Raw genomic sequence first — 24797 nt, forward strand, 5'->3', positions numbered from 1 at the left:
TGACAGGCTACAGCAGGGCCCACACAAGCCAAGTGTTCCTTTACACCGCCTTTGTGTCCGCAAAAAATGAGCCCTGCTCAGGGCTGTTTCCCTCGGTTCAGCTACTAAAGTAGAAACCACAACTCACTCCCACAGGATCTACGAATGGTGCCTCATTCTCCATTCCTCTCCTGACCCCAGTCGCTGGCTGTGGATAGAAGTCCGTGGTTTATGTACTCGCAAGCAGGGATGGAGGGTACCTGTGCCCAGCAGCGAGGCTTTTCCGACTACCCCATAAATACCAGCGGGGCTGTCAGCGCAGCTCAGCGCAGCTACGGTCCAGCAAGTTCCCGCTTTTAGCTGGATAGTTACCAACAGACTCAGAAAAAGATGTTAGCAAAGTACAATTTGTTCGGCCAAGCAAACCACGGACTGTGATGGCAGCAGAGGAAATTACATCCAATCCTTTTACCAGCAGGCTGACAATTATTTACCCGCCTCATCCTTGCCTTGGAAAAAAACAGCACACGCAAATCAAGTAAAAAAAGAAAGCTGTTATTTACAAGTGTACATACAGATTTCAGGACGGCTAGAAACATAACAGGGAATGAAAAACAGGGAAGAAAGTCTCAAGGCTCACACACTCCAGAGAAAACTTTGTCATTATATTCTCACCCACAGCCCTCCTACTGCTCGCGAATCGCTGCAAAGAGCAATGCTGATGACTGGCCCCTGATCACTGTTGAAGACAAGGCATCTCCATGGAAACTGCTGGCTGCAGTTAATACATGCTCTCTGGGACGTAAACAAGAACAACTGTATTTATTTCCAGAAGTGCTTTCTCGCAAGCAGGGTTTGAGCGAAACACTCCGCCTGGCCTCCAGCTCCAAGCCCGACAACTCTGATCACAAGAGAGGGGTTACGTCCCACGCTGGAGCGAGCCCCCAGGCAGCAGTGGTAAGGAAGTGCCAAGCAGCACTGTCCGGAGAAACATCTGTGGGGACTCATCCATGACCATTAGCTACTCTGAAGCAAATAACGGTCAGGGGAAACAGTTTAAGCGGCCTCTGCATGTTTATTTCCACAAGAAATCGACCCCCAAGGAGCTGCTGGAGCTTCTGAAGATTTTGCCTTCAAGTATAACATCGCGTGTTGTTCTTTCAGCCTCTTCCAGGGTAGAACCAGAGCGACAGATACACAGCAAGCAGCTTCCTGCCACAGACCAACCCGCCTGGCACAACTCCAGCAGGACAAGGAGCAGCTCTGCTTTACTAATTTCACTGCAAGCCGATGACTCCGTGAACTAGCGGGCACAATAGCTGCACAAAACTGAAGAGAAGCCCCCTGGGCTCACTAGCAAGGACATGGGGGCAGATCTGACAGGAGCCCAGAGGCAAATCAGCTCACAGTACTGAGCGTTAGGGCACGGATGCTCTCTGGAAGAACTCAACCACGACTGGAACAGACTGACCTACTGGATGAGGTTAACTCTCCAGCGACCAAGTTCTCAGCATACTTTCACCATGAAAAACCCTGAGATTTAAGACACCTGAAGATCTGTAAACCACCTTCAGAGGACAAAGCATTTGGCATAAAACAATTCAGCATAGTTTCTACAGCTTGTTAGACGAGGAATACACAGGCCAGGAGTCTGTGTCTGCAGCACCACACGAGGGAGCGCCAGAGAGCAGCGGCAGGCAGCAGCCACTGCGCCTCTCCAGCACACTCGGCCACTGCAGCACCCCACGTAGCACCGCTGCAGCTCTCCACGCTAGTCCACGCTGGCTGGCAGGAAATCCTCTTTCAGCAGCTCTCCTCTAAATGCAGCCTTGCCTCTTGGCAGGCGGCCCACCGGGATACGCTGAGGGCAGCGCTTGGTCCAGGCAGAGGGAGCCGCTACTTACGGCCCCGGCAGCGGTAGAAGGTGGCCCTCTAGTCCAGGCGTGCTGTTCTGCATGGTTTTCTTCTGCCTACATGTCCTCAACGCTCCACTTGTACGCAAGCTCCTGAACCGCCTTCTTGTTGGCTATCCTGGCAAAGCGCTGCTGCTCAAATCCATTGGACCTACAAAGCGATACCAAGACTGCAGTACAGGAGATTTTCTAAAGCGACAACATTTTTTTTTAGAGACATCACAAGTTTTTCACCATTTTTGCTTTGCCGTCTCCAGCTGAGCTTCCACCTTGATCTGTGGTTAACAGCAGCTAGTGCCTTTGATGAGAGTTCAGCGACTACATCCTGAGGCGGTCTCTCTGCCTCCTGCCCCATGTTCCCGTTACAGAAGCTATTTGCACCGTTGCTATCAGCCAACAGATGCAACACAGTGCCAACACACAGCACAGCATGCTCCCCTGGTGCCTCGTCAGAGCCACTACAGGCCTTGAAGGACCTGATCAGATTAGAGCCTTGCTCCTTTCTGTCCCAGGCAAGGACGTATTTACCACCCATTCATAATTGTTGGCAATGTAAAGGCTGAATATGCTAAATCTCATTCACTGTAAGCTCTTTGAAGTAAAAGCCCTTTTAGTTTTACTGCTGTTCTACGATATCAATGTCTCAGGAACATTTATATACCTGTCCACGCCATCCCAGCGATGCCCCGGCCATATGTTAAATCTGTTGAGTGGAGGTGCTGGTCCATTGTACCTAGGTTTTTCTAGAGACAGAAAGAGCAATACAACCATTTACTACTACAGTGCAATCTTGTGATCACATCAACCTAAAAGCTATATATATATATATATATATATATATATACACAGACCTAACACACAGACTGCCTAAGAGCCAGCTGGAGCTCCCAGTGGAAACTCCCAACACTCCCTTAATCAAACCGCAGTGTGCTGACTGCCTAAGTCACTGGTTACACTCTCTAAGCTAACAAATAACAGTAACAGGTACTGGTAACAAGCCACTAATAGCAAATACTGCTGCGTCACTAACTCCAGACAAGGACTAAGCTGCCATGAAGCAATGTTATGCTATTAATTAAACAGCAGCTGCACTTCTACGCTCCTTGGGCCTTAAAACCTACACCAGTGTAGCTTAACACCCATACCTTTCTTTTCTTTGTTCTCCTTGGCCTTCCTTTTTTTGATGAAGTCAGCCATGGGGTCTCCTTCTCTCTCCTGTTCTCGCAGCATTCGATCCAGATCCTGATCATCAATATAACGGGCCAGTGGCTTCTGCATCTCTTTTATTGCATCTTCCACATTCTGCTGCTGTTGCCTCCCCTGTGCTAGCCTGAAAACGAACACAAACAAAGCTTTATCCCAAAACTACAGAATCCTTTACTGTGACTTGCAATCACAATCCTGAACTTCCGTTGCGTGCAGCATTCCCAAAGCACATGCAGCAATGGACAGGATAATTCAGGGGGTCTCTAAGACATGTTGGAGTAGGTTGTACCCTGGTCCAAGGCTCAAACTCAAAACATTACTAACCTTCAGTCCCTGACCCTGTGAAACAACATGCCGCCAAAACCACCGCTATAAGCGGTACCTTTGGTGGTACCAAAACTGGACGAAAAAGCAGGGAGTGGAGTTGTGATGCGAGACCCAACGACCACGGATCTAGAAAAACCCTTACCCTTTTCCCCATCTGGCGTACTGTTCATCTCTCTCGGACTTGGCTTCATCTTTCTGCTTCTGCTCAAGTCGTTCCTGCGCAAGGTCCCTCTTGCGGCCTGACTTGTCTCGGAAGATGGTTTCAGTGTGCCGGGATTCCTCTGAGGGTGACAGATGCCCTAAGTCACTCATTTTGGAATATTTCACAGTCTCCAGATAATTCAGTGACTAATTGTAACTCATCTCTGCATATTTTCCTTTTACACGCTCTAGCCATTGAAAGAGCTTACCTACTGATAACAGGCAAGATCACAGCTTTTCCTTTTAGCTACTGCCCCACATAGCCACGCTCATACCACGAGCTCTTTGAACACCAGTTCACTTCTTCAGATTAGGACTTGCAGTGTAAAAGCCTCTCACCTCCCCAACTATTTCACTAGCATTGCTTTGAAATCACCATTTATAAGCGTGTTTTTTTTTTTCAGAGGCCCACTGACCCGACGCCCAGGAATCCATCAGCATGTCTAGATGCTGCTCCACAGAGTTGTTCTCCATCAACAACCAGCACTCAGGACAGGGCCTGACAAAGCATTGAGAACCAGCAGAAAGCAGAGAAAAATACAGCAAGCTGGTGCTCGTCAGTGGTTTTAGACCCCTACCTTCCAAGCGCTTGTTACTTCTCTCACGCTTCTTGAGCTCTTGCTGCTCCCTCCGCAGCACATCAGCCGACACCAAGCCAGCTTTGACCCCAGACATCATCATGTTTGCCTGTGAATCAAACAAGAATCACACTTGCTGCAAGCTGAGAGCTGTCCAGTAACCCAGAGGCATAATGAGGGGATGGCCCAAAGTCAAGAGAAGTATCAGGAAGGACAGCCACGTTACAAAGCCGCACTGCTGCCAGTCCTGGGAACAGCTTCCACAGCCCTCCAAGAAAAACAGGGGACTGAGACAGAGTCCCCTTATGCCTACCTCACGCCTCATCTCATAGCAAGTTGACAGTCCAGCACAGCTGCCCGGATGAGGTGTATTTCTGCTCTACAGTCTGTAAGCCATTGGACTTGTGAAGTTTTCTATCAGAAGGAAGTCATCTAGAGCTCAGATGGAAAGACAAAACCCTTACCTTCTTGGGAGATCCCTTGGAGTCACGGTGGTGATGAGGCGAGAGATCAGTGGGACTCCTCGAGCTCTGCTGATCCTTCCCAGTGGGCAGAGTCCTTCACAGAAGAGAGAAATCAGAGTCGGAAGAGTTGCTCCGATTCTGTTGAAGAGGACCCTGCTTAGGGGAATCATTACGGAACAGGCCTAACCTGCGATCCTTCCGCTGGGGAGAAAGGTCTGCATCGGAGGCGTTGCGGGTGGCCCTCCGTGGAGGCGGCGAATCGGAGCCATGCCTCAGGCACCTCTGAGGCGAGGGCACGTGCCTAGGCTTTTTCGTGTCCGGGGAAGCACCTGTAACGCAAACACGTACTAGAATCACGGGAGGTCTAAATGTGGTGATGCACGAGGTAACTCACGGAAAAATCAATACCTTAAGAGGTGACAAGCTGCAGGGAAAAGACAAACACGCGGCATCAGTCTTTAAATTCTATTCCTTTGAACGTGCATTGCTTGGAGACAAGGTGTAAGTTTTCCTTTCAGACAAGTCTGTAAGCCTCACCCAGCTAACCTGTAGGTTAACTCTGCTCAAGCTAATAACAAGTCGGATTATGAGAACTAGTTTAACCAACGGAAGCGGCAAACTGCCCGCTACCATTCCCTGCTTACGGACTACTAATTCCGCACTGCTCACCCTCAGAAGCATGCAAACACCACCACAGACCGGGCAGCCAGCAACGATCAGCAGAGACAGAACAAGCACTCTTACAGACTCACCTTTGTTCTACTCGGCTTTTTCTGACTAGGTGACCCAGACCTCTTTTGCCGACGTGGCGATGAATCCGGGTCAGAATCGTCTCTCTTCTTCCGTGGCGGGGACAGATCTGGAGTAGCCTGCCGCTTCTGACGTGACGAGGACTTGTCAGAGAAGCCATGCTGGAGATGAGGTTGCTCTCCTTGCATCCCCCCTGACAGTGACTTTTCCGTTGTTTTGCAGCCCTTTTTTCCCATTGCTGAACTGACTCTCTTTGGAGAGACATCGGGGGAGTCGTGGCGCTTCCGTCTCGGAGGAGAGAGATCGGGGGAGTCGTGGCGCTGTTGCTTGGGAGGTGATGGCTCTGGAGAGTCGTGGCGCTTCCGTCTCGGCGGGGAGAGATCGGGGGAGTCGTGGCGCTTCCGTCTCGGCGGGGAGAGATCGGGGGAGTCGTGGCGCTTCCGTCTCGGCGGGGAGAGATCGGGGGAGTCGTGGCGCTTCCGTCTCGGCGGGGAGAGATCGGGGGAGTCGTGGCGCTTCCGTCTCGGCGGGGAGAGATCGGGGGAGTCGTGGCGCTTCCGTCTCGGCGGGGAGAGATCGGGGGAGTCGTGGCGCTTCCGTCTCGGCGGGGAGAGATCGGGGGAGTCGTGGCGCTTCCGTCTCGGCGGGGAGAGATCGGGGGAGTCGTGGCGCTTCCGTCTCGGCGGGGAGAGATCGGGGGAGTCGTGGCGCTGTTGCCTGGGAGGTAAGAGGCTGGGGGAATTGTTTTTCTCTCGCCTAGGAGGAGACAGATCCGGGGAGTCATGCCGCAGTTGCCTTGGTGGCGTGTTGTCTGGGGAGTCGTGGCGCTGTCGCCTAGGAGGAGGAGGGAAACTTCAAATGAGAATTAGCTTATTTGTTTTGCTTTGCTGTCTCCAGACCGGAAACAGAAACAAAATGGAACCTGTAAAGCTACAAGGAGGATAGAATAACAGCAACCTGCATCACTGAGCCACAGACTTACCAAAACAGATTGAGAAACCTTCCAAGACAACTTAGATCACAGGAAAACTCTGTTAGTATCACTTTAAAGTCTGCTGGAACCCTCGTAACACTCAGACTATAAAACCCACTTTGTGCCCTCATAAAATCACCTTCTCATGACAAAACGCCCCACCAGGCTGTCTCTGAGCCTGGGCTCTGATCACAGAACATCCCACAACTGCTGTCAGAAGAGAGGCACATTGCAATGCTGCCATCCTCACTGTGTTCCAGGTCTGCAACCAGTCACCACCCAGATTTCTCTGATATCAAAGGACTGCAGGATGGCTGTTTGCGTATCTTGCAAAAACCTAAACGACGTGCCAGCTGACAGCTTTTCTCCCCCATCCAGAGGGGATTCAACAGCGGAAGAGGTATCCCCGTGTATGCTACTTCTCACACTGCAGCAGACTTTGAAACTGCAGAACGAGACAGAGGACGACCAAAACAAATAAAAAAAGGATTAACTAGGAGAAGAATTTCTAGCTGGAAATACAGACCTTGTGGTAGATTTGGCAGCTACTGAGATGTCCGAACTCTGGGAGTCTTCATTCTGGTCTAAAGAAAAACCATCAGTAAGTTACCATCAGTAAGGTTCTCCACAGACCGTGATCTCTTCAGCACTTAAAGACTTTTTGCGAGCTAGCAATATTTTTACCTTGCCGTTTTTTTGTTTAGAACGGCAAAGCATTCAGGGAGAAGTGACAGGAAGGCCTAGCCTCACCTCCTAGAAGCTTCCATTTCGTATTTGTTCGGAACTCCTCCATGAGCTTTACTTCATCGGGACGCTCATCAACGAACTCTGCCACCTAAGGATGAAACGCTAGAGTAAACAACGCAACTTATAAAAGGAAAAAGAAACAGAAATGGGCTTACGCTCTGCAAAAGAAGCGATTAGGTGCGACTATGTGGGTAAGAAGGATGTGTAAGCTGTCTGCTTGTGGGTGACAGCAGCAGCTGTCCAAGGGCTTGGACTCAAGGATTTTGGACTCGAGGCTTCTCTCCCCTTTGTCTTGAGTGTCCCGGGGGCGTCTGAGGAGAGGTTGGACGTGGTGCCCGGGGACATGGGGACGTGGTGGGAGGGGGCGGCTGGGCCGGATGATCGTGGGGGGCTTTTCCAGCCCTAACGACGCTGCAATTCCAGCCCTAACGACCGCCCCGGCGGGATTCCCAACCCAACGACCCTGCGGCTCCCGGCCCGCACCGCAGCGCCCAGCAGCCCCAGTTTCTCTCCCCCCTCGCCCCCCGGGGCCGTTCCACCCCTCACAGGCCCCGCCCGGCGCCCGCCGCCCTCTCGGGGCGCTCACCACGGGCAGGTCGCCCTCGTCCTCCTCCTCCTCCTGCTCCCCGCCGGCGGCCAGGCTGCTCCAGCTCACGTCGTCGTCCACGATCCGCATCCTGCGGGCGGGCCCGGGGCCTCCGTCAGCGGGGGGGGAGAGACCGGGAAGGGGGAACCGGGCCCGGCGGGGAGCGTGGAGCCGGGCCCGGGGCGGCACTGAGGAGGGGAGGAGGCCTCGGCCCCGCACTCACCCGGCCCTGGCGGCGCCCGGCGGCTTCTTCCTGCGGCGGCGGCGGGGCTGGGCGGCGGCGGGCGGGCCGCTGAGGTAGCGCTGCAGGTACTGCGCCTTCGACAGGCCCCGCGCCGCCATCGCGGGACGGGGACGGCGGGAGGGGGGGGGGGGGGGGGGGGGGACGGCGGCCGCCGAGGGACACGGGGCGGCGCGGGGGCGTGGTCAGGGGCGGCGCGCGCGCGGTCATCGAGCGAGGGGGCGTGGCCTGGGGGAGTGGGTGTGGTCAGTGGAAGAGTGCTGTGATCGGCGGGTGGGCGTGGTCACCGGGTGTGGGGGCGTGGCCACCGGGTGTGGGCGTGGCCTCCTGCAACCTCCCCCCCCCGCGAGGAGCCGGGCGCAGGGTGGGAGCTGCAGGCGCTTTATTGGAACACCCAGAACACCCAAAACCACCCCAAACCACCCCAAACCACCCCAACACGGCCCTCGCGGCGCTCCCAGCACGCCCCCGGGAAGGAGCAAGTCCTGCTGCTGAGGAAGCGGAGGAAGGTGGACGGAGGGGGCTTGGCCCCGCTGCCATCGGTCCTGCTATCGGCCCGCCGCCGCCTCGTAGCCCTCGGTCCTCATGTCGTTGAGGCCCAGCTCCTCGTTCTGCTCGAACGTGCGCTCGTAGCGCTCCACCTTCAGCTCCGGGTCCTCCTCCGGGGCGTACACGTTCTGCGGGGCAGAGAGAAGCCTCCTGAGCCTCCGTCCCCTCCTGCCTGGGGCTGAGGAGCTCCAAACCAGACAAACCCAACAGCCCTGGACCAAGCCTCAGGCTCGTCCACCGTGCCCCAGACAGAACCACCCCATTCCCAGCCCCTAATCCCACACACAGACACTGCTGCCATCATCCCTCCCCCCAGTTTACCAGCGGTCTTCCTTCCCCGGGCAGAGCCCGCAGAAACGCCCTCGTTACACAAGCCCCCAGGGAACCCTGACAGCCAACACACAAGGAAAAAAAGGAAATAGACCCAAGCTGTTCAGAACACTTCAGGAAGTCTGAGTGCACACCACTGTACCTGAAGGTAGCTGTTGCCTGCTGGATCATCCATTACGAAGTGAGCCTTTGTCCTTCCTTCTATTATCTGCAGAAAGAGAGCATGCCAATACATTAAGGCTTTCTAGTCCTTCGGCACTGCTGGTACCAAGAGATCCACAGCACACTTCAGAGAGTTTAACACCTTCCTTAGTTAACAGCAGCTGCTTGACAAACATGTGAGAGCACAGAATACAAGCGTGGAACAGCTCAAAGAGGTTCTGTGGCACTCGCCATTGAGTTCAGTTAAACACACTCCATTAACTGCAACGACAAAACCACATTGGAGTTTGAGGGTTAAGAGGACACTCACCTCTTGCAGTCTGCCAACAAACTCTTGCAGCTTTTCTTTTTTGCTTGGAGTAGAGCTGTCCCCGAGAGTGAAGGGGTTTCTCTCAACCTGGAAGAGCAGACCCAGCACTTACGCAGGGCAGGAGAAACCCAGTCCCACAGTGCCCTTGCCACACACAGGCCAAACATTAATACAGAGGGGTCTGAGCTCTGCTGGGTGTCAAGAAGGACCCCTCAAGCAGAAGACAAGGACCCAAGTAGACAGCATGCCCAAGTCTGACCTGTGCTGCCACTGAGCTAGGTGGGAACAGCAGAAACTGGAAGTAAGTAGCCACAAGCACAACCAGCACACTGTGCTGGGAAGGGAACAAGAAGCATGAGAGGAGCAGTGCACTGCTCTGCGGAGGAATACAAACACTTCTGGCAGAGCTCCACTAGACAGCAGCACAGGACCACTTACCAGGTCTTTGATGTCCTTCAGCAGCCCTTCCAACGTGGTGAATTTCCCTCCCAGTGCTCCCATTCCCAGCTCAAACTCCAGCTCTGGAATCTCCACGCTGCACGTCTCCGACTGTAACAGGAACCCCCACGTGAGTCCTGACAGCCCACCCCACAGCTGGGCCACCAGGCACCCTCTGCAGGAGGGGGCAGTCAACAAGCAGGGGGGCAGGTATCCGAAGGCTCTTTACCTTTAGGATGTCTCTTGTCATGTCCGAAGGATCTGTAATCCGAAGGGTAATCCTGGTGCCTTGGGGTTCTATCGCTCCTCCAGACTTCACCTAGGAACACCTGGCAGTCAGTGGCCCCGACTTTTACACTGGTCAGGCCATAATTTATATGGAAGTCAGGCCACGACGCCCTCGGAGGGCCTGCTCTGGCAGCTTTGAGCTCGCAGTGCCAAGGCTGCACCAGACACAGGGACAGCCCCTTACACTTCGGGAACCCGGGCAGGTTTGGAGCTGGATGACCCTCTTTCACTAAACGCAGCTCTTCTGTACAGAACTCTCTCCCCTCATTTGGGGAACTCAGGAGCCTTCCAGCAAGTTGAACAGACCCAGCCTAACCTCGCTGTACGCGTCAGCTTCAGCACAGCTTGCAGGTGATCTGGCCCCCACCCATAAGCAAGTCAGTTTTTCAGCTTTATGCTCAGTGCAGTGCACTTCATCAATGTACCTCATGAAACAGACTGTGAGCCCAGCCTCCCTGCTTGGCTTGCCCAAACTGCTGCGTTTTGAGCAGTGTGAAGCACTGGCAGGGAGTCTGAGAAACATCTATCCATGAAAGAATAGAAGAACTCCCCCCAACACACAAAAAGAAGAAGAGCTCCATAGTTTACCAGCTCACCTCATTCGTCCTGTGCCCACAGGAGTCACAGTTTGTGGCCATGATAATCACTTCCTTGAAGTGGGGGATTTCTGGAGCAGGCAGTCAAGGAAAATTCAACAATAGAAAAATCTCAAAGTGGCCTGCGCCCTCTGCTAGGTATCATCTATTCATGCCTTATGGATCCAGCAGAATAGGTCTAGGACAGCACACAAAGCAACCCTCACCCTGGCCTTTGCACAGACCCCAGCAGATGCCACCAGCCTGACCCCGTGCTGTCACTCACAGGATACGCACTAGCTTCATGTTTGTGTTAGCTGGAGCGTTGCACTCGGGGCAGTTGGTGTTGAACTGCAGTACCTAGATCAAAGGAACGAAAAGGGCAGTCAGGGAGTATCAGCCAGCCCCATGTACCAGAGTCACCTCGACACAGCCATCATGAGATTGCAAAGTCACCCACCTCATTCCTCAGATCCTCTGCAGAATCAGCTGGCTTCTCATCCAACTCCTCTCCCTGCAACAGGAGAGGCCAGAAACAGCATTAACTACTACCTGCACCTGCCTTTTCATTTGGGGTCTCCCAGGCAGCAAGGGACAGAGGAGTGCATGCCCAGGCCACGTGGCCTCACACGTGCAGAAAGCTGACACCACACCACCAGCGATGGGGAGGGCACAGCCGGCCAGGAAGGGAGCACAACACCTCCACATTACCTCAATCCCCAGCATGGCAGCCTGCTGGGGAGTCCTCTTGTAACGAGTAACCACAAGAGCTTCATCCTTCTGTGGTGCATAGGGGTTCTCCACAAAGCTGTTCCCTGAAGGATCATCTATGATCTACAGCAGAAGAGAGCCAAAGAAAGCCTTAGGAAGCCAGCCCACACTTCCAACAGAACGGGTCTGCCCTTCTGCACATACTTACAAATGTGAAAGGAGAATGTACTTCTTTTAGCTGCTTTAATTTAGCAATGAACTCATCTATTTTACTTGCCACCTCTTTGTCTGTTGCCTGCAAAAAGAGAGACACATTTGAGACTGACGTCAGGGGTAACCCAGAGCTGAAGATAATGCTGTCAATAGAACAAACCAGAGCCTGATACACTTCTAATCAGCAGAGTGGAGAGCAACAAAGTAAGCATGTACCAAATCTCTGAAGAGATTCCTCTTTCACAGCATCTTACCCAGCGGACAGGCTGGTCCTGCTCCAGGCCCACAACAGCTCTGTCAATTATGCCTTCAATGGTGGTAAGAACTTGAAAGGGAGAGAAAACAGAAGCGTTGGCAGCGCTAAGTACACCACAGCAGTGGTGCTGATCCTGCCAGCTCGCACTGACCACACGCACAGACACGAGGCCAGCTCCTCGCGCTGCCTTGGACGTGATGGAGGCGTGCGGAGGGGCGCAGGCGCCATACCCACCTCCTTTCTGGGAGAAGGCAGGGATCTCAAAGTCCAGCTCTGGAATCCGAGTCGTGGCGCAGTCAGTCTTCACAACCTCCCTGTTCATGTCCTGCACACGACAGTTCACAATCACCACGAGCATCCTGCGCAGGCCCAGCGCCTCCCACACCCTGCCGACCACGCAGCTCTCCCGGAGCAGCAGCCTTAGCTCCGGGCCAGCTCCAGCAGCCTCCCCGCTTGCTGCGGCACACAGCCGGGACACCACGCTTGGAGTTGGGGTTTCGGGGACCGCTCAGCACCCAGCTCAACCCCAGCCCCCCCCGACCTGAGGGGCAGCCTCCTCACAGCCCCGGCGAGGCCGGCAGACGCCCCTCATCACAGCAGGGCACGCAGGGAGAGCCCCGCACCCCCACGGCTGCGCGCTCAGCGCCGCGCCACCGTTACTCCCGTCACGGCTCGGGGCCCAGCGCTCTATTCCCAGCAGGACGAGGCCCGCCGTGGGACAGGGGCGCCGCTCACCTGCCGGGAGGCCACGGCCAGGGCGTAGCGCACGCCGCGCTCCTGGATGCTGCCGGCCGCCTGGATCTCGGCGTCGGCCCAGCCGCAGGCCCCGCAGGAGAAGGAGCTGACGATGAGCTCCCTGAAGAACGGCACCCGGGTCAGCAGCAGCCGCGTCACGCCCTGCAGCGGGGCACGGTGAGGCGCGGGGGCGGCTCCCGGCCCCGCCGCCGCCGCCGCCGCCCCCCGGCCGCCCCCCGCCGCCTCACGTTGCGGTGGCACTTCATGCACAGCGACTCGATCTCCGCCGGCCGCTGCTCGCCGTCCTCGGCGCCCACGGGGCGGAACAGGGCGGCCGCGGCCCCCCCCGGCCCGGCCCCGGCCTCCACCGCGCCCAGCGCCGACATCTTGTGGCACGGCACGGCCCGCACCGCGCCTGCGCGCCGGGCCGCCACGTGAGGGCGGGGACACGTTGTGGGGGGGGCGGCCACGTGAGGGCGGGGACACGTGGGGAAGGGGGAGGGAATAGGGGGAAGGTGGGCGGGGCGGCGCTGCCATTACGAATGGCCACGCCCGTGTGGCCACGCCCGCTGCCCGATAACCACGCCCCCTCCTCGTGGCCCCGCCTCCTCCCACGCGTGTCCGCGTCGCCCCGCGGCCCCCCCCAGAGCGCGTGGAGCCGAGGAGGAGGAGGAGGAGGAGGAGGAGGAGGAGGAAGGCCGCGGTTAGCGGAGCAGCCCGCAGAGCCCGGGGACGGCCGCCCGCAGCAGGACGTGGGGACCGGGTGAAAATCACCCAAACGTGGGTCCGGGTGGGGATGCTCTGGGCGGGGGCAGGCGTCCCCCCGGCAGTGCTGGGTCTGTGAGCTCCTGCTGGTGGCTCAGCGAGTCACGGAACGCCCCGGGGACACGGACATGGACACGGACAGGGCGGCACGCGGATGTCACGGGATGGGTTCAGGGCACCCTGCGAATCCACCCCCTGAGCCGAGTGAGCAGGGGCGGCCGGGGGGGGGGGCTCCTCCTTCACCCCCTGCCTGGCTCTGGGCCGCCCCCATGCCCCGGGCAGCCTGGGGTAACCGTGGCACCCACCTGGCAGGGAGGCCAGGAGGGCGAGCGGAAGCGCAGCCTTCGGGGGTCGTGATCTGCGGGGCCAGCAGCGGCGGTGCTGCAGGAGGAAGAGGAAAGGAGGCGTCAGCTCGTGCCGCAGCTCCCGTCCCTTTGGTCCTGCATCGCGCTCCCCGGGCACACCGGGGTAACGTCGGTCCCCGGGGGAGCTGCGAGGCGAGGCCGGCCGTGCTCTCCTGGGGACGAGGCGTCCCAGGGCCGGGTGGCTCCCTGCCCCTTACCCGGCCGCTGCTCGCCTCCCGCGTCCCCCGTGCAGGGCGCCCGACACGGGCTCACTTTATACAGGTGCCCGCGGGAGGCAGAAGAGCCCGGCGATAAGCGCGTCGGCAGCGGGAGGCCTTTTGGACCTCACACCATGTAAGTACAACGTGGAGGTTCACCGGCGTGCCTGAGGCATGACGTGAGTGCAGGCATCTGACCGCCGCCTGCCCGCACATCCGTGCCCCGTGCCAGCCTGGACCCCCGGCCGGCCGGCCTTAACCCCCCCGGGCTGCAGCCCCGAGCCCACCCGCTCCCCGAGCATCCACACCTGGGGACCACAAAACCCCAGCCCTGGCAGGGTTCGCCCATTTCTTTTACAGATTTTCCCCCAGTGAAAAACACGTCCGTGTCCTCAGTCCGGGTCTTGTCCCCGTGAAGAGCGGCTGCTCCGAGAGGGGCAGGAGAGCCCCGGTGCCAGCCAGGCAGGGGCTGCTGCGGGCGGCTCCCCCCCGGCCACTGCACCCGAGCTGCTGACACCGGGCTTTGAATGTTTGCTCTGAAGCAACCCAGCAAACAGGGGCAGGAGCAGACCTGCTGCAAGAGGCACCTCCGGGGCTGCCCCGCACCGGTCGGGCTGGGGGCCAGCACCTGCGGCGTCTCCGTGCGCCTCGGGCAAAGTCCGGCACGCGGGGTGAGGCCCCAGGGGACTCCTCCGGTGCCCACATCCCCCCTGCTCCTGTGCCGCTGCAACGACCCTGAGCACCCCGAGGCGCTCTGCTGGTGGAGCCGCTGCGAGGTGTCCCCATCGTGTCCGGGTACCGGAGGGGCTTGGGGCTGGTCGTCCCTCTGGGGACATGGGACCGGAGCAGGGTGTCCTGGTGCTGCAGAGAGCCTGCTGGTGAGGCCCGGGGTGCCCAGCCCCTGCCGTGCCAGTGGCTCCAGCGGGGATGCTCGGCGTTATGCCTCCCCCTCCGGAGCCCCGGGGGAGCCCAGGTGCCACCAAGACACTGCAGCACCGCGGTGCGGTGACGCCCCAGGCTCAGCCCCCGTGTGGGGGCAGCCAGCCCTGGCTGGTGTGCTCACCTGGCCGAAAGGTTCCTGGCCCCCACGCAGCACCCGCAGCCTGCCCTGGCCCCCTCCCGGCCCCACGTCTGTCCCCGGGCCCAAATCCAGAGGTGAGGCCAAGAAACACCCGGGGGGGTTCGGGACAGCAGGGTGCAGGGGGAAGGATGGACACAGACCACCGGGTGCATCACAACGCGCCAGTTTATTTCTGCCACGCGGAGAAGCCCTGAATGCTACTGGGGGAGGGGGGGGGGGCTCAGCTCTCTGCCTGCTCTGTGGTGCTGAGGAAGGTGGCCACCTTCTCCCGCACCTCCTTCTCCAGCAGGTCCAGGTGGTCCTCCACCCCCGCGGTGCCCGACTCCAGCTTCTGCCGCATCTCCTCCAGCCGCTGCACCAGCTGCTGCCTGAAGGCCTCGCCGACGGGGGCCGCCTGCCTCTGGAAAGCCTCCACCGTCTGCCCCACGCGCTCCTCCAGCTGCTGGGCCAGCGGGGCCAGCCGCTGCTGCAGCCCCTCGGCGTCGCTCTTCAGCGCCTGCTGCAGCTCCAGCGCCAGGGGGCTGAGCTGGGAGCGCAGCTCCTCCAGGTTGGTGGCCAGGCGGGCGCGCAGCTCCTCGGCCGCCCGCTCCATCTGCAGCGAGAGGCTCTCCAGCTGCCGGTTGAGGCCGTCCTGCACCTCCTGGGCGTAGGGGCTCAGCCCCTTGCGCAGCCCCTCCACGCTCTGCGCCACCTGCCCCTTCAGGTCGTCGGCCAGCGGCGTCAGCTGCCCCCGCAGGTTCTCCACGCTGCTGTCGATCTGCTGCTGCAGCCGCTCGGCGTAGGGGCTGAGGGAGGCCTGGATGCTGCCCGCGTTGTCCCGCAGCCGCTCCCGCAGCTCGGTGGCGTAGGGCTCCAGCGCCCGCCGCAGCTCCCCGGTGCCCCGGTCCACCTGCGAGCGCAGCTCCTCGGCGTAGGGGCTCAGCTTGGCCTGCAGCTCGCGGATGTTGGTGCCGATCTGCTGGTGCACCTCGTCGGCGTAGGGCGCCAGCTTGGCCTGCAGCTCGGCCAGCTCCCTGCGGATCTGCTCCTTCAGCCGCTGCGAGTCCTGCGCCAGCCGCGCCTGCAGCTCCGTGGCGAAGGGCACCAGGCGCCGCTGCAGCTCCTCGGTGTACGAGTTCATGCTCTTCAGGTTGCTCTGCAGCAGGGTGCTGGGGAGAGCAGGCGGTCAGTGCCCAGCGCCCAGGGTCCAGAACCCAGCGCCCAGCACCCAGCACCCAGCACCCTCCCCTGCCCCGCAGCCCCCCAGTGCCGTGGCGGCCGCTGCGCTTACTTGATCTGCTTGGTGATCTCGGCTTGCTGCAGCTGGTCCACGGTCTCCTTGGCATTGCTGCCCAGCTCACTGAAGTACTTCCAGAGCACGGTGGCCACCTGGTCCGTGCTGACATCGGCCTGCGTCCCTGCAGGCGCGTGGACACGGGGTCAGAGCTGGCACTTCCATGCCTTGAGACCCCCCCCGGGGATGTCACGCCACGTCCCCATCCCTCCCCAAGGCAGAGCCCCGTGCTCGGCCTCGCAATCCCCCCATGGGCCCAGGACCCCGTGATGCCTCACCTGCGATGGCAAGGAGCGCCAAGAAGAGGGCGGCCGCCTTCGGAGACATCCTGAGCGGTGCAGGAGAGGCTCCCCTGTGCTGCTGCCTCCTGTAGGACCTGCTGAGCCGGGCAGCGCCGCCCGCTATTTATGCTCCCCGAGCAGCCTCGCCGCTTCCACGCAGGCCTGCGCCACGGGCCCCGGGCTTGGACTTTAGCAAGGTCGCGACGTGGAAGCGCCTGACGTGTGCGCGGCACTGATAGCACCCGCGGCTCTGCCAGCCCTCTGGCGGGGTGCCAGGGGCCAGCGCTGCCAGGACGTGTGGGCAAGGCCAGCGAGGGGACGGGGGGAGCACGGGGACCCGGGGCTGAGACCCTCCTGGGACGGGGAGGCTGGGGCAGAGGGGACAGCACGCCAGAGTGGAGGCCGGCGGGGATGTGCGGTGCTGGGGCGCAGCACAGGGGTGGCAGGGGCAGGGAGCAACCGGGCACCGGCGATGCTGAGGTCCAGAGAGCCAAGGCCAAGGCCCTGCGCCGCTCCCGGCCTGAGCACCTCGGGGTGCCCGGGGCTGGGGACGCAGCCTGGGCACTGCCAGCAGCCCCCCCGGGGTCACAGCCCCCTGAGCAGAGCCAGCCCTGCGTTACCCCACGCCAGGCGCGGGTGCCACTGGATGTCACCCTTGTGCTGTGCGAGCCCACGCCAGCCCCGGGCCTGTCCCCACGGCCACCCTCACCCCGGTGTGTGCACACGTGTGTGCACATGCACATGCACAGCCCCCAGCCAGCCCCTGCAGCCTTGGCCCCCAGTGCCGGGGGATTTCTCAACTCGGGGCGGGGGGAGAAAAACCCATCCAGAGCAAACCTGGCAGCGGGAAAGGGCTCTGGGAACGCACCCCCTCCCCGCGGCCACTCCGCTGCTGACCTTTGCACAAGCACCCTCGGAGGCGGCTGTTGGGGAGGGTATAAAGTGGGAGGCCGGGGCTGCCCCCACGGAGCAGAGCCCCAGCGCAGCACGGCCAGGTGAGTGGGGAAGCCCCCGGCAAGCGTCAGGGCCGGGACAGGCGCCAGGCACCGGGGAGAGGGGTTGGGGACGGGTCCCACGCCTGCCGCCCCACGCCACGTGCTCTGCTCTCTCCCCAGCCATGAAGGTCTCAGTCCTGCTCCTGCTCGTCTGCGTGGCCGTCCTGGCGGTGGGAGCACGTAAGGGCGACGGGAGGAAGGCGGAGGACGGAGCTCGGGGTGCGCGGGGTGCAGGGGTGCGCACACACCGCTCCCACGGGGCTTGTGCTTGCAGGGGCCGACACGCCCGATGACACGGACACGGTGGTGAGGAAAGTGCAGGAGTACGTCAAGCAAGCCACCGACGTGGTCAAGTCGGTCTTCACCACGGTGCAGGAGTCAGAGGCAGCTCAGCAAGCCAGGTGCCCCCGCGCCCCCTCCCCCAGCTGGGCACCCTGTCCCGTGCCCCGTGCCCACCGGTGCGCCCCCGGTGTCATGCTCTGACCCCGGTCCCCTTGCAGGAAATGGCTGTCGGACAACGCCGACGTGGTGAAGCAGCAGCTGGCCCGGCTGAAGGAGCAGCTCTCGGAGTTCTGGAAGCTGACGCCGGGCGCGTAGCCCCGCCGCGGGCTGGCGGGGGGCGGCCGGGTGCGGGTCCCACCTGGCCACCGGCCCCGGCTCCCCCACGGAGCGACGCGTCCCCTTCGTGGCGGTTCTTGTAATAAAGTGGAGCTGAAGCGAGATGGGTGGCTGTGCCGGGGGTCACTGGGGGCACGGGGTGGCGAGGAGGAGTGTGCAGCGTGGGCGAGGAAGGGCGCGGGCTGGGGGTGGGCACCTCTGCCGTGGGTGAGCACTGCGCAGCACCAACACACGCACACGTGTGTCCGGGGTGGCGAGGAGATGGGGGCCTCTCCTGCAAGCTGGGGGGGTTCAGCCGACACCAAAGCAGCCCCCGCCATGCCTCCCCCCCAGCAGACGCTTCTCAAGGCGTTCAGCATGACAGAGCCCGTGCCGGCCCTGCACAGAGCCCTTAGCACAGGGAGAGCCGCGCGGGGCTGCGGCAGGCGCAGAGCTGGGGCTGTGCCCTGGGCAGAGCTGGGGCCGGCACCCGCAGGGCTCAGAGGTCGGTGGTGGCAGCAGGGAGAGCCCCGGGCACCCACCCTGCCACCTCCCTGTCCCTGCTTCCCCTGGCCCCCCCAGCACCCCCTGCCCCAGGGATGCAGCTGAGCCCGGTGCCACTCGCTGCACCCGTGCGTCCCCCCCGCAGGCTGCCCCCCTCCAGCATCCACTGCAAAGACTGAGTGAGCTCCAATAACTTAAGTCGTGTTTATTTGATAAAAGAGTGGCGAAGCTGAGACAGACTCCGGTTCGGGGAGGGAAGGGGGTGTGCGAGGAGGAGGTCCCTGGGGGGGCTCCCCGGGGCTGGCCTGGCCCGGGGCCCCCGGAGCCGGTCCCCTCGGCCACCCCAGGTGCCGGGCAGCCCGGGCAGAGCGGGGGCGGCAGCAGGGGCACTGCGGGAGCGGGACGGGGTCAGTCCCTGGCCGCACCAGCCGGCCGCTCAGGCCACGGTCTTCTGGAGTTCGTCCAGGAGGGAGATGAAGCGGGTCTTGAGGTTCTCGGCGTAGGGGGTGAGGCGCTCCTTGAAGTCCTGCACCAGGGGGGTCATCTTCTCGCGCAAGTTGCTGAGGTGCTCCACCACCTTGGCCTGGTACTCGGCGGCCTGGGGGATGCCCTTCTCCCGGATCTCCTCCAGCTTCTGGCTCAGCTTCTGCCGCAGCTCGTCGCTGTAGGGCGCCAGGTTCTTGCGCAGCTCCTCCACGTGCCCGCGCAGGCGGTCCCGCGCCTCCTCAGCCACCGGGGTCAGCTTCTGCTGCATCAGCTCCACCTTCTGCTTGGTGAGCTCCTTCAGCTCCTGGGCCACGGGTGCCAGGCGCTGGCGGTACTGCTCCAGCTCCTCCGTCCACTTGGTGGAGAACTGGTCCAGGAAAGGCCGGATCTTCTCCTTCACCTCCTCCAGGTCCTTGGTCAGCTCCGCGCGCAGGCTCTCGGTGTCCTTCAGCCACATCTCCCGCACCTCCTTGTAGTAGGGGGCCATGTCCTCCCGCAGCTTGGCGGCGGCAGCGCCCAGCGTGTCCAGGTTGTCGGCCAGCTTCAGGCTGGGGAGAGCAGAGCCAGGTCAGGCACGGCGCTGGGTGCGGGGACACGGCCGCCAGGACGCCCCCCAGGCAGCCCCCCCCCCACTTACTCCAGCTGTTTGCCCACGGCAGAGGCCTCGAACTGGGCGATGGCATCCTTGCCGCTGGCCTTCACGGTCTCCAGGTAGACGTCCACCAGGTCCTTGAGGCGGTCCAGGGGCGCCTGGGGCTCATCGTGCTGCCAGAAGTAGCGGGCCTGGGTGCCTGCGGGGACAGACGGCGTGCTCAGGACAGACAGCCAGGAGATCCAGGCAGATCCAGCCCTGCTGCTGTGCCCGGGACCCGTTGAGCCCTCACCACCCCGGGGGTATTCCCGGAGCCACAGGAGGCGCGTGGCCGTGGCTTGGCTTGCAGAGCGGTTGGGAAGCCGGGTGCTCCCCGCAGCGCTTGCACCGGGCTCGGCTGCCCCGTCCGTGGGGGTGAGGAGTGCCTGCCCCGTCCCCGTCCCCGCTGCCCCCCTTTGGACCTACCCGTCAGGAAGAGCAGGGCGAGGGTCACCACCACGACTCTCATCTTCGGGCCGAACCTGGGGGCAGAGCAAGGCAGTTGGGTGAAGGGAGCCCTCAGCAGAGCCAGCCCAGGACCCGAGCCCCCCGACCCAGCACCAGACACCCCAAGGGTGTTCCCGGTGGATGAGCGTGTGGGACGGTCCCTGCGTGGCCCCCTCCCGCTGTGGGGCAGGACGCCGGTCCCGTGCCCCGGCCGGGGGTCCTGGAGCAGCCCCGGAGCCGGGGGCAGCCTGGGCGAGCATCCCGTCCCGGGGCAGCGCGGGCTCTTACCAGCGCTCTCCTGCCACCGCTCTGCTGCTGCTCGTCCCGTGTGAGCCCGCTGCCTCCCCACGGCTGCTATTTATGCAGGAGGGGCTGCTCCCGCCGGAGATAAGCCAGCGCTGCAGCCCAAGAAATCACTCCCCGGCGCGGGCGATGTGGCGCGGAGAGTTCAAGGATCGTGCGCACAGCCCGGGCGCGGGCCAGCACGCCAAGGAGCGCCGGCTTGGCAGGGCCGCGAGCAAACAGGAGCTCCCCGCGGGACGCAGCGCGCTGGCCAAGGAGCCTGTTTACGCTCCGGGTGACCCAGATTCCTGCCCGCTGCTCCGGCCCCACCAGGGCCCCTCGGCAGCCCCCAGGGATTGGCCGGGAGCCCGGGGACAAGGTTTATACCCGCAGGGATCTGGCCTGCTGAACCCGAACCCCTCGCCCTTCTTCCTCCGCTGCTGTGGGCCCCTGCCCCTTCCTTCCCCAAGCGCCCGAGCCCCTCACTGCTCACATCCCCCCGGTTCCCGGCATGTCCCCGTGCAGAGGGCCTGGAGCCGTGCCCAGGGGCTGCTGCGTGCCCACGCCAGCATCGCCGGGGACCCGGGCAGCGAGGCAAAGGCTCAGCCCCGAGCTCAGCCAGCCTGGGCACAGCACCCCGGCACAGCCACCCCAAAATTCCTCCTTGGTGCCCAGCTGCTCAGCAGCCAGAGCGAGCGCTCCCTGCTTGGTGCGAGGGCCGAGCCCGAGGGAAGGAGCCTGGTGGGGCCTGGGGACAGAGCAGGGCACAGCCCCCAGACAGCGCTGCGGAGGAGCACCAAGCACCAGGAGGGGCTGCTTAATGCCACCGGGAAGCCGCCTGCGGAGGAGCGATGCTCCCTGCTCTGGGGCAGCACGGGCGCTGCAGCCCCAAGCCCAGCCGAGTGGCCGGGCACCGCATCCCCATCCTGGCAGCTGCCCCCCGCTCTCCTCCCCTGCCCGCAGCTTCGGTCCTCCTGCTCCAGGCCTTGCCCCGGCTTGGGAAGGGGGCGCCTGGCACCGTGGCTTTGACCCCCGGCCCTGCCCTTCCCCGCACGCAGGGGGATGGAGAGGGGTGCAGCACGCACAGGGGGCCAACGCCGCATCCCGCTGAAGCGCTCCCACCCTGCAGGCTCCCGGGGCAGCCTCGGGGTCAGGACAGAATCAGGACGGGCACCTCGAGGCACAATCGGGGAGCAAAGGAAGCAGCAGCGACGCCGGCACCACAACAGCTGCTGGCAAAGCCAGGGTGAACGGCACCCGGCTGCACCAGCCGAGGGAGGGAAGCGCTGCAGAGGGGGCCTGGCTGCCCGCGGGCACTGGGGAAGCGCAGCTGGGAGCTCTGGGCTCGGTGTGGGTTCGTGTTGCAGGCTCCAGCTCTGCTCCTGGAGCCCTCTCCCCGAGCAGGGCCCCGCAGCGAAGCCCCCGTCACCGTCACCGCGCAGGAATCATCCGCAGGATGAGTCAGCCGGGGCGCAGCGCTGCTCGGCGCCTTCGCGGGAGGCCCTATCGCTGCAGTGGGGGCAGGGAGATAAGCCAAGGATTTCAGGAAAACATCTCCAACCCAGGCTGCGGCTGCGCCTCCGCCATGCCCCGGCGCCCTGCGGCCCCTGCCAGGAAGGCGCAGGCGAGGCCGGGAGCGAGGCAGCCCCGAAGCACCGGGCGCTGCACGGGGCCACGTGCGCCCCACGCCTGCCCCGAGGACGCGGCGCTGCGGCTGCCCCGTGCCCGGCCGCGGGAGGGGACAGCGGTGCCACCGCGCCAGCCTTCGCCCCCAGAGCCCCCGGCCGTCCCGCCTCCGCCCCCGGCGTTGAGCAACAAGGCAAACAAGAGAGCGGGGGAAGATCATAATCATGGTTTTATTTGTCATGATCCCACTGTCCAACTAATTGACTAGTTGCAAGTGACCCACAAAAAAATGGACTGAAGATTTACCGAAACTTGTTTTTTTTTTTTTTTAGTCCAACATAAATGAGGAAGAAAAATACTTCTGACATTTCCAAAAAACAGAAATAATAGCAAAGTATATTAATATACATTCAACATATACTGCGCGTATTGATTACTACAATACAAAGCAATGATAAAAAAAAGTGTGATACTGCGAAATGGCACGGTTTAAGCGAGTCCCTGCTTTTTTTGGATGCTTACTGTAGGGTGGCTGTCAACTCTCCCAGAAATACAGTGTCATGTAAACAAAAGGAAAACAAACCGAAGGTACAGAGCGAAAGGCTTTCAGTGTTTCCTGGCATCTTCCCGCTGAAGCCCGGCAAGCCCTGCCAGGCTCCCCGCGCCCCCCGGCCCGCACAGGACCCCCTTCACCAGGTGGGGAAATAAATGCAGCAGGACAGCTACGCCCCGACTGAGCCCGAGCAGCTCGAGGGTGCCAGCAGGAACGCTGGCCGGGGAGATGCTGCTTGGCAGCTGCCGAGTTTTTCCTCCTTTCTGGTTTTCTGGGCTGCAGATCCGTTTAGCATTATTTTCCTGGGGACAGGGTGGGGAGGGGGTGGGAAGAGGCATTGGTAGCAATAGCGAATTAACCTCTGCCATGCTGGTTTCACACTTCCTTCTGTGCAAATTCAGGAGGGCTGGGTCGATTTTTCCTTTTTTTTTTTTTTTTTTTTTAAAAAAAAAAAAGATTCCCAAAGTGTCAATAAGAAGAATTTCAGCTGTAGCTCGTGAAGTCCCAAAGGCAATGATGACACCAGGTGCTCCCCGAGCCCCGGCTGCTGGGGGTTTGCTTTCTCTCAGTCAAGGAAAGAATGGAAAGGACAAAGAAGAGACCTATGCATGTCTGAACTGTATAAAGGAGAATACCACTTTCGCCACTGGCACGAGAGAGAAAACCAGTCACAATTACAAAGTCATTAAAAGAAATAAAATACTTTGAACAAAAGGTGCAAGTCACAATTCATATAGAACAGAATCTAGTTAAAAATTTCTCTCAAACAGAAATTCCTTTTGCCTTTTATTAATAACAATAATAATAAAACAACATTTACCAAAAAACAATTCCTACATGATCAGGAGGAAAAGCTAAGAAAACAAAGAAAAAAAATCTGTCTTCCCTACATTAAGCCATGAGAAAAAAACAAAAACAAAAACAAAAAGTTGTATGCGGATTTGAGAAGAAAAGGTTAAAAAGGGGGAGGGTGGGGGAAGAAGTGATCCTCTTAGCACGATGACAAAATGAAGTAAGAACAAAAGCAGACGAAGGTGAGACAAGAAGCGTATTGCACCAGGGGTAGGTGCTCCCGCGGGGAGGGCCGGGCAGCGGGGCCCCCTCCTTCTGCCCCCGCTCCCAGGCTCGGTCCCGCCGGGTCCCTCCCCAGTGCAAAGGATTCGGGAGGGAAGGGCAGCACGGCCTCCTGGGGACGGCTCCGCTCCGGGGCTGCGATGGCTCAGCGCAGCGCTCAGCTTCCATCCCCGCCTGCTCCTTCCCCGTGCGCCGGGAGGCACCGGTCCCTCTGCTCCTGGACCAGAGCAGCCCCGCGGCCCTGCCCGGCCAGTAAAAGCCCTCCAAAACCAGACTCAGTGCTCAGGCTCCATGAATCCTCTGCTGACGTGTAGGACTCGGGTTCTCTGGTTATTTCTGTGATAGCTGGAGTTACAGGCAAATATGGCAAAAATTAAAGAAACCAAAGGAACAACACACTGGATGAACTGATTATGAGGAAAGGGGCCATGGTATTCCAGTTAGTCAGAAATACTACGGCAATTTGGCGCAATGCTGCTAGATACTGTTGGTTTAAAATGGACCTTTTTCATTTCAAAGCTGTACATAAAACCTGCAACAGAGAGAAAAAGCAGAGATGCGTTAGGGGATACCACAGGATGGCAATTCTGCTCCCACAGCCCCTTGCCATATTCATGGTCCAGACCCACAAGCTATGCCCAGAACAGAGCCACTGCCAGTAAAACATGGCACAAATGTGTGACAGCAAGTGCGTGGAGGAGGGCACCTTCCCTGAAGGAGCAGAGGGGACAGCAGACAGCCACAGAGCGCAGAAGCTCCGAGTTGGTCTCTTCTCCAGCCTTGCACCGACACCAGAGCAAAGGCACGGGGAAGGAGACACGTGAAAGTCTGGCCAGCACATCTTTGGGTCTGCCATCCAGGCGAGCCCGGGTGAGTGGTTGGAGAGAAACGGACGACACAGATACTCACTCCCTCCTCGTTACACCCCTGCCTGCTCCATCCCAAAGGGCACCTCCGGGTGCTTGTAACTCAGTAGGACGTCCGTAATACATGTCGACGGGTAACAGGAGGTGTTTAGATGCTGGTTGCCATCACCTAGGTTGGGATGCTCTTGACCTTCCAAACCTTCTCCGCATTCTGTAAGGTCAAAGACCAACATCAGGGCTTG

The 24797-nt window shown here is 60.4% G+C and overlaps 6 protein-coding genes across 11 annotated transcripts in view; 1 reads left to right on the plus strand and 5 right to left on the minus strand.

Moving 5' to 3' along the window:
* Positions 1-513: 513 nt before the first annotated feature.
* Positions 514-8162, minus strand: BUD13 (BUD13 homolog). Its single transcript, XM_040534119.1, has 13 exons — positions 8117-8162; positions 7948-8085; positions 7725-7815; positions 7142-7226; positions 6918-6975; positions 5422-6252; positions 4856-4999; positions 4669-4762; positions 4205-4313; positions 3568-3706; positions 3038-3222; positions 2554-2635; positions 514-2043 (listed from the first exon to the last, which is right to left on the minus strand). Exons 2-13 carry the CDS (start codon positions 8064-8066, stop codon positions 1950-1952), a joined length of 2031 nt encoding a protein of 676 aa, XP_040390053.1. The 5' UTR covers positions 8067-8085; positions 8117-8162; the 3' UTR covers positions 514-1949.
* A 170-nt stretch (positions 8163-8332) lies between these two features.
* ZPR1 (ZPR1 zinc finger) lies at positions 8333-12971 on the minus strand. The gene is made up of 14 exons (XM_040534133.1): positions 12781-12971; positions 12533-12694; positions 12032-12122; positions 11796-11866; positions 11537-11623; positions 11329-11451; positions 11078-11131; positions 10911-10977; positions 10639-10709; positions 9984-10073; positions 9755-9865; positions 9317-9403; positions 8987-9052; positions 8333-8642 (listed from the first exon to the last, which is right to left on the minus strand). Exons 1-14 carry the CDS (start codon positions 12916-12918, stop codon positions 8514-8516), a joined length of 1347 nt encoding a protein of 448 aa, XP_040390067.1. The 5' UTR covers positions 12919-12971; the 3' UTR covers positions 8333-8513.
* A 1004-nt stretch (positions 12972-13975) lies between these two features.
* APOC3 (apolipoprotein C3) lies at positions 13976-18211 on the plus strand. Of its 3 annotated transcripts, XM_040534140.1 has the most exons (5): positions 13976-14038; positions 15227-15487; positions 17610-17669; positions 17764-17890; positions 17990-18211. In XM_040534140.1, exons 3-5 carry the CDS (start codon positions 17612-17614, stop codon positions 18084-18086), a joined length of 282 nt encoding a protein of 93 aa, XP_040390074.1. In that variant the 5' UTR covers positions 13976-14038; positions 15227-15487; positions 17610-17611; the 3' UTR covers positions 18087-18211. The 3 variants fall into 3 exon arrangements, with proteins under 3 accessions (XP_040390074.1, XP_040390072.1, XP_040390073.1); XM_040534139.1 differs by lacking the exons at positions 13976-14038; positions 15227-15487 and adding an exon at positions 16837-17489; XM_040534138.1 differs by lacking the exons at positions 13976-14038; positions 15227-15487 and having other exon boundaries at positions 16833-17669.
* On the minus strand, positions 14038-16643 carry APOA4 (apolipoprotein A4). Its single transcript, XM_040534136.1, has 3 exons — positions 16492-16643; positions 16211-16337; positions 14038-16088 (listed from the first exon to the last, which is right to left on the minus strand). Exons 1-3 carry the CDS (start codon positions 16538-16540, stop codon positions 15161-15163), a joined length of 1104 nt encoding a protein of 367 aa, XP_040390070.1. The 5' UTR covers positions 16541-16643; the 3' UTR covers positions 14038-15160.
* A 569-nt stretch (positions 18212-18780) lies between the features above and the next one.
* On the minus strand, positions 18781-20624 carry APOA1 (apolipoprotein A1). Its single transcript, XM_040534144.1, has 4 exons — positions 20443-20624; positions 20134-20189; positions 19714-19867; positions 18781-19624 (listed from the first exon to the last, which is right to left on the minus strand). The coding sequence occupies exons 2-4, from the start codon at positions 20174-20176 to the stop codon at positions 19027-19029; spliced, it is 795 nt and encodes a 264-aa protein (XP_040390078.1). The 5' UTR covers positions 20177-20189; positions 20443-20624; the 3' UTR covers positions 18781-19026.
* Positions 20625-22273: 1649 nt separating this feature from the next.
* The window catches only part of SIK3 (SIK family kinase 3), an 85106-nt gene continuing 82582 nt past the window's right edge, over positions 22274-24797 (minus strand). For all 4 annotated transcript variants that reach the window (XM_040534115.1, XM_040534118.1, XM_040534117.1 and 1 more), the window contains 2 exons: positions 24599-24766; positions 22274-24221 (listed from right to left, as the gene is read on the minus strand). In XM_040534115.1, coding sequence (XP_040390049.1) covers positions 24609-24766 — 158 coding nt within the window. In that variant the 3' untranslated portion in view covers positions 22274-24221; positions 24599-24608. The remainder of the gene's footprint in view (positions 24222-24598; positions 24767-24797) is intronic.

Source organism: Cygnus olor, chromosome 22 (assembly GCF_009769625.2).
Source record: "Cygnus olor isolate bCygOlo1 chromosome 22, bCygOlo1.pri.v2, whole genome shotgun sequence".
NCBI classification, from domain to species: domain Eukaryota; kingdom Metazoa; phylum Chordata; class Aves; order Anseriformes; family Anatidae; genus Cygnus; species Cygnus olor.

What these genes read in the sequence shown, in the direction of transcription:
- APOA1 (XM_040534144.1), bottom strand. Translation starts at nt 20,176, where the DNA reads ATGAGAGTCGTGGTGGTGACCCTCGCCCTGCTCTTCCTGACGG. An exon ending in CGCCCTGCTCTTCCTGACGG is followed by an intron (nt 19,868 to 20,133) that starts GTAGGTCCAAAG and finishes CTGTCCCCGCAG; the next exon opens with GCACCCAGGCCCGCTACTTC. An exon ending in GCCGTGGGCAAACAGCTGGA is followed by an intron (nt 19,625 to 19,713) that starts GTAAGTGGGGGG and finishes TGCTCTCCCCAG; the next exon opens with CCTGAAGCTGGCCGACAACC.
- APOA4 (XM_040534136.1), bottom strand. Translation starts at nt 16,540, where the DNA reads ATGTCTCCGAAGGCGGCCGCCCTCTTCTTGGCGCTCCTTGCCATCGCA. An exon ending in GGCGCTCCTTGCCATCGCAG is followed by an intron (nt 16,338 to 16,491) that starts GTGAGGCATCAC and finishes ACGCGCCTGCAG; the next exon opens with GGACGCAGGCCGATGTCAGC. An exon ending in GAGATCACCAAGCAGATCAA is followed by an intron (nt 16,089 to 16,210) that starts GTAAGCGCAGCG and finishes TGCTCTCCCCAG; the next exon opens with CACCCTGCTGCAGAGCAACC.
- APOC3 (XM_040534138.1), top strand. Translation starts at nt 16,967, where the DNA reads ATGCTGAGGTCCAGAGAGCCAAGGCCAAGGCCCTGCGCCGCTCCCGGC. An exon ending in CGTCCTGGCGGTGGGAGCAC is followed by an intron (nt 17,670 to 17,763) that starts GTAAGGGCGACG and finishes TTGTGCTTGCAG; the next exon opens with GGGCCGACACGCCCGATGAC. An exon ending in GAGGCAGCTCAGCAAGCCAG is followed by an intron (nt 17,891 to 17,989) that starts GTGCCCCCGCGC and finishes GTCCCCTTGCAG; the next exon opens with GAAATGGCTGTCGGACAACG.
- BUD13 (XM_040534119.1), bottom strand. Translation starts at nt 8,066, where the DNA reads ATGGCGGCGCGGGGCCTGTCGAAGGCGCAGTACCTGCAGCGCTACCTC. An exon ending in ACGAGGGCGACCTGCCCGTG is followed by an intron (nt 7,227 to 7,724) that starts GTGAGCGCCCCG and finishes TTTCATCCTTAG; the next exon opens with GTGGCAGAGTTCGTTGATGA. An exon ending in AAAAAGCCGAGTAGAACAAA is followed by an intron (nt 5,000 to 5,421) that starts GGTGAGTCTGTA and finishes TGTTTGCGTTAC; the next exon opens with AGGTGCTTCCCCGGACACGA.
- ZPR1 (XM_040534133.1), bottom strand. Translation starts at nt 12,918, where the DNA reads ATGTCGGCGCTGGGCGCGGTGGAGGCCGGGGCCGGGCCGGGGGGGGCC. An exon ending in GCATGAAGTGCCACCGCAAC is followed by an intron (nt 12,695 to 12,780) that starts GTGAGGCGGCGG and finishes GCCCCGCTGCAG; the next exon opens with GGCGTGACGCGGCTGCTGCT. An exon ending in TTGTTGGCAGACTGCAAGAG is followed by an intron (nt 9,053 to 9,316) that starts GTGAGTGTCCTC and finishes CTCTTTCTGCAG; the next exon opens with ATAATAGAAGGAAGGACAAA.